This window comes from Abramis brama (assembly GCF_963993115.1).
Source record: "Abramis brama genome assembly, chromosome: 1".
Classification (NCBI taxonomy): domain Eukaryota; kingdom Metazoa; phylum Chordata; class Actinopteri; order Cypriniformes; family Leuciscidae; genus Abramis; species Abramis brama.
The window spans coordinates 70,611,356-70,623,473 of record NC_139963.1 but is presented as its reverse complement, the minus strand read 5'-3'; the positions used below and the strand labels follow the sequence as shown (position 1 = coordinate 70,623,473).

At 41.7% G+C, this 12,118-nt stretch overlaps 1 protein-coding gene across 1 annotated transcript in view; it reads left to right on the top strand.

Annotated features, from left to right (window-relative positions):
* The window catches only part of LOC311094402 (venom factor-like), a 59,077-nt gene that overhangs the window by 40,945 nt on the left and 6,014 nt on the right, over positions 1-12,118 (top strand). The window contains exons 30-36 of the mRNA XM_084132361.1: positions 2,354-2,509; positions 5,303-5,362; positions 5,486-5,573; positions 5,662-5,713; positions 5,794-5,878; positions 6,282-6,371; positions 6,460-6,565. Of these exons, the coding sequence (XP_083988487.1) occupies positions 2,354-2,509; positions 5,303-5,362; positions 5,486-5,573; positions 5,662-5,713; positions 5,794-5,878; positions 6,282-6,371; positions 6,460-6,565 (637 nt within the window). The remainder of the gene's footprint in view (positions 1-2,353; positions 2,510-5,302; positions 5,363-5,485; positions 5,574-5,661; positions 5,714-5,793; positions 5,879-6,281; positions 6,372-6,459; positions 6,566-12,118) is intronic.

Below are 12,118 nucleotides of genomic sequence, written 5' to 3'. Positions count from 1 at the left end.
CTAATAAATAAGCTTATTATTACAGCAAAATGATACATAAAAGTTAAGGTTCACAATAAGCAAAGTATAAGCAAAAGCACAAATAAATCAGGTTTCAGGTTTGTAAGTGTTCAAAAACTGTTTTACATGTTGTTGTGCTTAAATGCTCTATAATTGCTTGAGTGTTCAAACCGGCAAGCCTTAAAGTGTTATTTCACCCAAAAATGAAATTTCTGTCAGTAATTACTCTCCCTCATGTCGTTCCAAACCCGTAAGACCTTCGTTCATCTTCTGAACACAAATTAAGATATTTTTGATGAAATCCGAGAGCTTTCTGACCCCACATAGACGGCGACGTAACCACCACTTTCAAGGCCCAGAAAGGTAGTAAAGACATTGCTAAAATAGTCCATGTGTGACTGTGTGTGTTTGTGTGGAAAACTGGGACAAACACGACCAAAAGCTGGTTAGTGTACATCAACGCATCAACGTTGCTCAGAGGTCTTAAATGAAATAAACAGAGATTCGGAGTTCACAGGCAGGCTAACACAAACACTCTTCATTTTATCATCGCAAATAACATATATTTGACTCGACTGACAGTCACATACTGTCAGTGACAGTCACGACTGACAGTCACATCACATAAGTAAACTTGTGTGTAGTATAAAAGTCAAAACTTGCACTTGAAAACAGAACTATGTTTAATCGAAACTATGTTTTTATGATGTAGCGCTTATTGATGCGAATGACCAGCAGCGAGAGATGTGAGACTCTGCTGGTGGTGATATAACTCCGCCTGCAGCATCACGTGCACAAATGCGAGTGACGCAACAGCCAATGTCGAGTTTTCCCAATTAATGCATGAATTTAACAGCATTATTTAAACTCTGTTACACATGTGCCTACAGTAGTTCAACCTTAACACGTTGGCTGGCAACTTAAAAAACTGGCGGGGAGAGTACTTCTTTAGTACTTCTTGAGTTATAGGAAACTTTGAGCAAAAAAACACAAGAAGTGCTTTTTTCATTTTTGAACTGTCACTGTTAGCAATCTCTGTGTAAAAATAAAATAATGATGATGCCATGTTTCTAAAGTAACTTTAACCTCCCTGTAATGTGGCTCCAAATCTCAGGTGAAATTTATCATTTTGACCCTCCTCTACAAAATAGTACATTACTCAGTACATTTACATCCATGTACATATAAATCACAAGTATTCAAGTACAACATAAATGTTTTGGGCTTTGACTAAACTTGAGCAAGTTTTGGTATGTGAAGCACCGCAAGACCCATATGTAAATAATATAGGGTCATTCCGTGTCAACCCAACCAGAAGTCCCTGACTCAAATTAAAAAAAATATATTATTCTTCTCCGTGAGGCTTTTCCAATGACATATTGACACATGACTATTTGAGCTATTGAATAAGATTAATTTGCTCTATATGACAAATTTCACACTCACAGTACATATTATTCCAAGCCTGCGCCTGTCCACATATTATTATTATTATTATTTATTTTTTTCAGCAAATAACTCGGCACTTAGGAGTTAATCAATGTACCTACATGCATTGTAAAGTTCAGACTCTAAGCTGTGTTGATCAAGGCAGTAGTTCTGAAAAATATGATTACTTTTTCGTAGCTAGGTGGCGCTTGCCGGCGGTACACTACTCGGCACTCGTTAAGAGTTGATCAAAATGGTTAGATGCATTAAAATTCTAAGCTTTAAAATGATACCTACTTTGTTCTACCTATTTACCTGTTCTACTATATAGTGGTTGCTTAGCAATTTGATTATGATTTTTTTTCACGGGGGAGGGGGGGAGGTGTACCGATGGTGGTACACTCATTTTAGGGCCTTGTATAATCTATGTCCTCTATCTAACAAGATATCATGATCATGTGTGTTTTTTTGCACAAGCATTGAGGAAAGTGTAGGCCTAGAGAATTCTGCAGGAGAGTAGGATCTATAGGAGAATAAGCATTTTGGCCCGCAATAGATTATTTCCAGTAATTGATTACTTTTTAAAATACTTTGGCTGTGTCTAATATAGCATACTTTCTAGAGTAGGTACTTTCTTTGCATGAGTAATTACTTCACAACCACTAAAAAGGTATGTTCTATATTAAATCTGGACGTATAGCCATGTTGTCCTTAACGTGATCTCTCAGCGTTCGTTGCGTTCAGACATCTTCTGAGTGTTCTTTTGTCACTTATTTTGTCTTCTTTTGTTACTTTCTGTTTTCGCCTTTGATATAGTAGGGAAGTATGCGATTTTGGATGCAGCCATTAACTCTCTCTGTAGCTCATTTAAAAAGACTGTGCCAAGATTTCTGAGTAAAGATGGGTTTTATTTATTTATCCCCAGTCCACTATGGTAGTGCTACAGGCTCTGTCTGAGTACCTGGTGAAGAGGCCTCCTCCTTCGAAACGTATATTAAAGGTGGAGCTCAATGTGCCTGGTCGCAAAAGTACTCAGTGGATATTCCTTCCCAAAGTGGCTCATAAGCTTCAAACTGCACAGGTGAGCATCTGATAGGCCAGTGGTTCCCAATTCCAGTCCTCGTGACCCACTGCTCTGCACATTTTGTATGTCTCCCTTATTTAACACACCTGAACCAGATCATCAGCTCATTAGGAGATTCATTCCTTTCTTTCTTTCAAGGTGATCTTTTCAACTAAAACATTTTCTAAGATGATCATGCACTGGGTTACAGGATTCTGTTATGCTATTGAATAAGATTATTTTGCTCTATATGACAAATTTCACAGTACATATTATTCCAAGCCTGCGCCTGTCCACATATTATATTGTATTTTTATTTTCAAATTCAGATGTTTGTCGGATTTTTTCAAATAACAAAATATTAAATACAATATTTATGAACTATAATCAGATTATGGTTAGTCCTGTTACACTTGGTTGCTGTAGAAAGCACCCGACAAAGGAGTCTTTAATGATAATCCGCAGGTGAATAACAACACAACCCCTAAACATAGATGAGACCGGACAGAGAAGTAAACCAAACAGGAAGTACATATACAGAGTAAATGAGGAAACTAAACAGAAATAGCTAAACGGAATGATAAAAAATACATAACTATAGAATCTAACAAGAGTTTTTGCCGACACAACAGAAACTAGACTAAATAAGACATGACCATGACAGTAGCTCCCCCTCCTGGAAGACATATGCTCGCACCGTGACGGATAATATTACGATTGACGGAGGCAGAACCAGAGTGCCTGGAGGAACCGGCGGGGCAGACAGCCCAACGGATCAGGGCGACATCCCTGGCCCGGAAGCCTGATGAATGGGGCATGAAGATGGGGAAGCCAGAGGAGGGTAGGAAGCCTGGTGGAGCTGAAGGGGTGAATGGTCGTAGCGAGGCTGGAGACCCGGATGTCCGTGGTGGAGGCTGAGCGAAGACGGCCCAAGGCTGAAGGGATGAGGGAGCCCAGCAGAATACTAGGGCAGGCAGGCCATGGTGTAGACGAGGAAGCACCGAATCAGAGCATGAGCCTTAGGGGCCTGATGTGAAGCTGGGGACTTAGTTAGCGGCAGGGGCAGAGCTTAGGAGCTGAACAACACCAGAAGAGCCAATGGATCCAGGGGACTGGCCGTAACCAGCGGAGGAGATGGGACCAGGAAGTCAGGTGGAAACATCGGAGGAGGAAGATTTCCGGATGGGACCGGAGCATCCAAATGACTGGACGGGACTGGTGAAGAAGACGAAGATTCTAGTGTGAGGACTTGGGTGAGAACAGGATCTGCGGACTACATATCGATACGGCACAGATCCGGTTCTTGCACTAGGGTGGACTGATGAGAGTGTGTAGACTCAGGGATGACCTAGGTGGCTGCTTTGGGCTCTCAGGCTGTGAGGAAGAGGCCGCCGTGCCGGAGCATCCAGCTCAAATACCCCAGGTGTTCTGTGAGGAGGAGGAGGCGCAACCCTGGCGAGTCCATTATTTCTTACTCTTTGTTACTCTTTTAGAGGGTCCGGTCTTCTGTCAAGCTTGGTTGCTGTAGAAAGCACACAGAGAAAGAGTAGGAACACAAACAATCTTTAATGCTAATCCACAGGTGAATACCAATACAGCCCTTAAACATAGACGAGACCGGACAGAGAACTAAACCTAACAGGAAGTACATACACAGAGTAAATGAGAAAACTTTGTCATGCTGCTTTGCTTTTAAAGCTGCTTTGAAACGATGTGTATTGTGAAAAGACCTATACAAATAAATGTGAAACGAAAATAAACAGAAAAAGCTGAAAGGTATGATAACAAATGCGTAACTATAGAAATTGACAAGAACTCATGCCGACACAACAGAATCTAACAGAAACTAAACTAAAGAGTACATGACGATGACAACTCTGAATTGCTGTACAGTTAGTTAAAAAGACATTTAAGACTAATTAAATAGCACAACAAAGATGCTAATATGAAACAGAGTACACTTTTAATGTGATTGGTGAGAGGGCTTTTTGAAAAATAAGTATTGCAGTTGGTATTGTTATGACCCTTGGCTCAAGGGAAGCAACAATAACAAGGGACACATAAACCAAATTATATGCTCAAAAGTTATGTTTATTTAATTACAAAATAAGGCAGAACTAAATAATAGAATGAAAACAATTAAAGAAATTAACAGTGTTTCTGTATTCATCAGCAAGGTCAGTGTGTTAAGCAAGATGCATGGTTGAAAGTGTAATGCAATGTTGAAGTTGAAATGTAAATGAGAAAGGTAACAAAATACAACGCAAGCAAAGTCCCCTCTTCCTTAGCTCAGTTGGTGATCTCTTAAGAAGCGTCTAAGGCAGTGGTTCCCAAACCTGTCCTGAAGGCACCCAACACTGCACATTTTCTATGTCTCCCTAATCAAACACACCTGATTCAACTCATCAGCTCATTAACCCTTGTGATAATGAGCTGATGAGTTGAATCAGGTGTGTTTGATTAGGGAGACAAAGAAAACGTGCAGTGTTGGGGTGCCTTTAGGACAGGTTTGGGAACCACTGGTCTAAGGCACTGTCACAGGTGTTTCCAGTTGACTGTCAATTGAGGTAATTAGTGGGCTCATGTACCTAACAGCAATTCCCAAAACCAACAGCAGAGGTTGTCACAATATCGCCAATTACAGTTTAAAGATATTAGTTTTCAGTATTGGCTTCAAATTTGTTAACAGTGTCAACATTTTCCAACATTTGTGATGTAGAATATCACCTTTGTATTGTCATCAGTCAGCATCATTAGAAAAAAAAACTCAGTTTAGGTTTAAAAAGCAATAGTTCTATTCCTTACTTCCAGGTACCGTTTGACAAGAAATTGACAGTGGTGGCTACAGGGAATAGCAAGGGAATTCTGGAGGTACAGTACATGAAGGCACTTGCACAATGTGTAACCAAGATATCAGCCCACAACATAGTAAATACTGTATTGAATTATAAAATATGTATAAAGTATAATTTCTTTCCTGTTTTATGCTTCCAGGTTGTAACGGTGTACCATCAGCTTCCTGATGCCTACGAGGACAGCATGTGTAACAGTTTCCAGCTCAATGTCGCTATTGAAAAGACTGGTGCAGTCTTGGCTCTGTTTTAGGAATTATTATATGGTTTAAACATTTATATCAAACATGCTAATCAAAAGTCTGTGTTCCATTTTAGAAAATGTTCAGCAAGATGTAGAAAAGTCCTACAAGCTTACTATCAGAGTGAGGTGAGCACTTACATTGTTTCACATGCTCTTGTCTGGACAAGATTTTTCACATTTTTGATTCGTGCCTTTCCTTTACTCAGGTCACTGGAAGAAAAGGCAAAAATGGTGATTCTGGACATTGGTTTCCCCACTGGCTTTGAGCTTGAAAACTCAGACTTGGAACAGGTGAGACCACACACTTCTGATGATACTAAAATGCAAGTAAAAAGTACTAATTAAGGCAGGGGTGGGCAACTTCGGTCCTGGAGGGCCACTGTCCTACAGAGTTTAGCTTCAACCCTAATCAAACACACCTGAACAAGCTAATCAAGGTCCTCAGGATTACTAGAAAATTACAGGCAGGTGATTTTTTTCAGGGTTGGAGCTAAACTCTGTAGGACAGTGGCCCTCCAGGACCGAAGTTGCCCACCCCTGAATTAAGGTGTGGTCACATTTACTGTTGCTCTGCAAATGTTCATGGGTGAAATCTAGTCATTTTAGAATTTTTTTTTTTTTTTTTACTAATGTGACAACACATTTAATGTTGGCTGGTTTTGAATAGGTGATAATGAGTCTGTTGCCTTTATAGCTCACAAACTCAGTGGATCAATACATCAGTCACTTCGAAGTGGTGGACAACCTGAGCGACAGAGGATCCCTCATAATTCACCTGTTTGACGTAACCAAGCAACAAACCTTAGTTCAAGCTTGTTTAACATTATGTCAATAAATGCAACATTGTCAATTAACATCTATATCTTGGACAGGTGTCCAGTATTCGGACAGAAGTGATCTCATTCAGACTGTATCAGAAATTTAAAGTGGGGTTTCTCCAGCCATCCACTGTCACAGTTTACCATTACTACAACAAAGGTGCGTCACGCATGCACACATGTAATTTGAACTGTAGTTAAATTATTATTATTATTATTATTATTATTATTATTATTATTATTATTATTATTAATGTTACTTATTTCGCTGACATGACTGGGCTAATTAATGCATGGGTTTGACCTGGGTTGTCTAACTGGGGCCCCAGACAGTTTTATCCACAGTTTCCATGGATGGGAGGAGGAGGAGGTTAGCCCAGAGGAAATTAACACTGCTTAGTGTGAACACTACAAGCTGTTAAATGTAACACTGAAACAGTGTTAATTAGATAATTAAGTGATTATTTGAGTGATGATTGAACATTAGTGATTAACACCTGCTGTTAACAAGCAGAATCACAGGACAAAGAAACACAAGATCTACAACTTTCGTCAGCCACAGCCTTAGATGAAATCAAATGAAGATAAAATAAGACATTAAATCTCTGAAGATCTCAGCAGAGGAGGATTAAACAACTTCACAAACAGCATTATCAACTTCACTTATTACTAACCAGATTTACTTTATTTCTGTCAGACATCTACAGAAGTTCTTATTGAGAAATAACTGTTGGTGATTTATTGAAAATAATAAAGTTTGAAGTCACTGTTATTGTGATCAGTGTTTTCTTCTTTTGGGCCATTGACCCTTGACTCTTTGGACACATACAGACATCAAGAATCATGTTTAGAACATGTTTATGCATTTTAAAATTCATTTCTATGGAAATTCAATTCATGCTATAGAATCACACCAATAATCAATACGAAATTAATAGCAGATGTCACCCATATAATCAGACATAACAGGAAGTGAATTAAGCCACAACCCAATTATATTCTTATCATCAAGAAGCCAACATCATATCACATTTTTTTTTCTTGCTGTTCTTGCCATAAAAGACAGCCAGACAAAAACATTAAAAGACAAGCGTCAAACTGCCCAACTAAAGCAAACATAACTATTATAAACTAAACTATTAATTTTCTATAAATCATCAACATCTAAACCTCTATTAAACCTCTATTGATTCTCAATATAATCAGCTTATTCCTCCTCTGCTGAGATCTTGAGAGATTTAATGTCTTCTTTTATCTTCAGTTTACTTCATCTAAAGGCTGTGGTTGAAGTCAGTTGTAGTTCTTGTGCTTACACTTCATGACTATGATACATGAATTGCCATTGTACTTACACTACACAACAAGTTTTCTTGTCCTCTGTCAACTTCTTGTCTTAGCAGCGCTCATACTACATAACACAACACCGATAATGTGCACAAGCTACAAGATCTTTGGCAAAATGGCAACCTAGACCAGAGCCATATAGCTCTGCCCTAGACCACCAATTAATTTTTTTTTTCTTTACATAAATCATGCAAGACTTTAGAGATGAGACAAAAATAGAAACTTGGGCAGAAATACACGTGGGCTGATTGTCCATGTCTGTTCAGGAAAAACTGATGGTAAATAAAATATAGCATAATGTTAGGTCTCTGAAACTACTGTTGAATCATGGCAATCCTATTGACCGGCAACAGCCCATGATCTCATCCCCATGTGACCCGGAAGTATAAAAGGGGCACCTTGAAACATTCACCTTATCGTCTAAAGGGACTGTTTGGTAGGCAGGGCCCGAGGCATGGAGAAAATACGCAGTGTCTCGTTACCTGTTCTCAGGGAACAAAGGTTACAATTGTAACCTGAGACGTTCCCTTTCGAAAGGGAACTTGCACTGCATCGATTGACGCATTGGGGAACGATATACCCAGGCCGCCATGCTAATGGGAGTGCATGCCCATTGGCATTAACAACTGTCAAAACCAGCAAATTCAAATGAAATGCCAGAACCACTCACCCTCAGGTCACACTGGGCTGTCAGTGACAGTATTCCCTATGGTCTTAGCCCAAGCTATAAGCATCACAGAAAAGACCCCCATAAACATGTTTAATGAAAGGCCTACCTGGGCCTGCATGCTCAAGGGCCTGGGACCACAGCTTCAAATTAGAAGGGGTCCCTTCTAGGGAATGTGGCTAGGGAAACTGATGGAGCCCCAGCCAGTCACTATTCAGGGGAACATACTCACCCGAAATACCACCAGGAAGGCCTGACTTGGCGTCACTAACATTGGACACTTCAGTCTGGCCAGCTTCCTATCTGTCCGAAGACAGAGTCTCTAGACACTTGCCTTTATGTAAGGTATCCAACCTGAGGGACTGCGAAGTTGACAGTGAACCACTCGGCCTGGATCTCAGAGACGGAGTATCCCGGAGAGCATAGTGCATACAACCCTTGCTAGCGAGGAGTGTTTCTCTGCTCAATCCACGGATCTACCCAGCATTTGTGTTTTAAAACAACGAGAAGGGCTGATCTAACTGGAAGGCCTCACGAGATCAGGTTAGTCTCGGAGGGGCTTGTTAAAACCGGTCGCCTGAAAGTTTTCTTAGGTAAGAAACTGACTGCCATGGACCAGTAAGGTTGGGGACTGATCTACATGGTGGCCTGATAAGGCCAACCGCCTGACAGTGGTTAATCCTATCTGGCTGATCGTAATCGGGGCTCGCCTCCAGAGAGGTCCACTTAAGCTAATTGTCTGATTGGCCAATGAAATAACAGTCAAGCCCCCATTATGGGGCTCAGGGTATACCCCGTCACTCGAGACTCACTTTGAGGATTTAAGAGGCCTACTAGGCCTGAAGCAAGTCAGTGCTGTCAGCCATATTCATACTGCTGGGGACTCGCCATCAGGGAGGCCTGGTCGGGCCTACTAGCTGATAGCAAGTCTATTCTGCTACAAACACACACCGTTGGGAACCATACTACACCAACACAATTATTGGGGCCACGATGAGCCTAATGAGACTAGCTCATTGGTTGCAGCTATAATGTATGTCCCACAACGTTAGGACTAACTTCCAAGGAGGCCTGTTAAGGCCTACTACCCATCAGTGAGTCTACTGCCCAAACTACTAAGGCCAACCATCCAAGGTAACAGCGCTGTGGCCTACAACGCCCTCTTGGGGACTGCCCGGTCAAGGAGGCCTGCTGGGGCCTACTACCTAACAGCGCAGCCTTCGTTGGCAGATAAGCTGTTTACACAGGGCCTACAGTATCCTGGTACCTAATCACATTGGCCATGGCAGTGTATTCAGCAAGAACGCAACACCCTTTAAGCAAGGGGAGTACAACATACGCCACCCTGCCTCAATGGAGGCCCCAGATTCAGGGGCCTACCATCTATACACATGGGCATACACAGCTCATTGCAATACTCTGGCTTCAAGGGAGCGTACTTCGAAAACCAAAATTAAGTGAAGGTTAGAACTCTCCACTCAACCCTGAGCCATAGTGGTGCGGGGTAGAATGATACAGAACTGAAAGTGGAGTATTCCAAACGAGTGGCCAGATTGCATTAAGGGTTTTCTGTTAGAATAGTGTCGTGTTAGCGGCCCCTAACTTAATAACTAATGATCGTTGTGTAAGAAAAAATGATGTGGACGTCGAAGATCTCAAAAATGAAGTTTATTACAGCATAGCAGTGGCAAGGTACACAAAGCACCTTGGGTTCACCGGCGTCAGATTGAACCCAGAACATCCAAATCTCAAACCTTTTATCCTGTTACAGTTTACAACTCTTAATGTAAATTAAGTTGCCCTTATTGTAACAGCTGTGGTCTGTATGTTAATGAAGTTGAGACACCCCATTGTCTGAGAAGGTTCTCTGTGTCCCACACCCAGTCCCATTCTACAATTGACTACCATTTTCTCAGGATGTGATCAACCCAAATGGTCAAGAAACAATATAACTTGACTGCCTTAATCTCTATGATAATTAAGCCATTTTGGGGATGAGCTCATTCTAAAATATATTTAGGAGTGGAATCTGGGTCGAGGCAGATTACAATTTCTTACAGTTGCGACAGAAGTGAATCAATCAAAACTAACTTTAGCTGGACAATAACTTTATTCTAGAGCTGCTGTAAAGCCAAAACAATCTCTTTTACTTTAATTTTCTATTATCACTGTAAAGCTTCTTTGAAACAATCTATATTGTTAAAAGCGCTATATAAATGAAGGTGACTTGACTTGACTCACCCCGGAATGCAGGGCTAACGAAAGGGGCAGGGCTAACGACTTCCATGGGAGGAGGCTGTAATATAGGGATGCTCAAAAGCCTAAATTCACATAGTGCAGGGCCAGAGGCAGAAATGCTTTAGCAGAACGCCTCCACTATCCCTATTATAGCCTAGGCCAGCTACCTAGGCAGCCCTGGTGAGGGCCAGCCTGTAAGCACAGATATACCTGAGGGCTCGGAGGAGCCACAGCCTCAGAAAGATTTTATATGAGGGGCTGTAAAATGCTCAGCCTGTATGAACAACCAAACAGAGCTCAAGGGAGCAATGTACTCAGGACAAAAAATGTCAGACGGCCCGGTGAGCCGGACATAAGATCTATCTGAAGCTCCAGCGTCAGTCTACACTCCAATATAATTATTATTATTTTTCTTTTTTTGAGAGGAGACAAACTACTCTACCCTGAGGTGGCTAATAGCCCAAGGGCTAACACAGATGTGTCTAGGAAATAAACCAAGCGACAGCATTGATTAAGTGCTCCGCTAATATTCCATTTCTTTTAAATGAACGAGCAGTGGCCTCAGAATGCTCTTGTAATAAGAGGAAGCCTAAGCGGGCACACCCCGTGAATACACAAAAAGGAAAGCCATCACATAATCACATATGCAGCCGGTATAACTGGTGCTTCTGCCTGTTCTAGCCACCTAACAGGGGAACTTCAGGGCCTTTATTAATTTATCTCCACATTACCTTACTTCCTTTTGACAATGACATGACCCCATAACTGTACACAGGGAACGAAGGTCTGTAGAGAAATACATTTTAGTGTTAGTTGCACACAAAAATTACTCTTAATGAAGACCAACTCAGCTCATCTGCGGCGTGCGAAGTGAAGACTCACCAGACAGTTCTTTATGAACATGGGGTCTACCACCACTACATGCCAGAAAGAGGCACTCTCACTAACCAAGCGGAGGCGGGCCATCAGAACATTGTTCTCATCATGGGCCCAGCCTTAGGCCTGATGTAAGAAGCGCCTGGGGAGTCGGGGAAGAGAGAAGAGGACTAACATATAATTACGCCCTCAGGGATCCCTTAGACCCCTCTTCTTGCGGGAGTCCCGGCTCTTCTGCGACCTACTTCTCCACGGAGGAGGCGCACGAAAGGTGACACTGGTTCACTGGCCCTGTCTACGGTCCTCGGACCGTGATGGGCCAAGTCCTCCCGTCTGTCTGGGCGTGGATACAGATCTCAGCGGTATCTATGGTCATAAATGCAGCTGAGCACGCCTCAGAATTTTCCAACCACCGCCTCCATGGAGGTGCATATATATACATATGGTTTCAGCATGGTTGAAAAAAAGCACACAAAAAAAAACATGCTGCACTTTAATTCAGCGTGTGCAGCACAGCAAAAATAGACTCAGTGCGGAAACGATTGCTGCATCCGCGTGCAGTGTGAAAGCTTTAACCTGTTAACATGG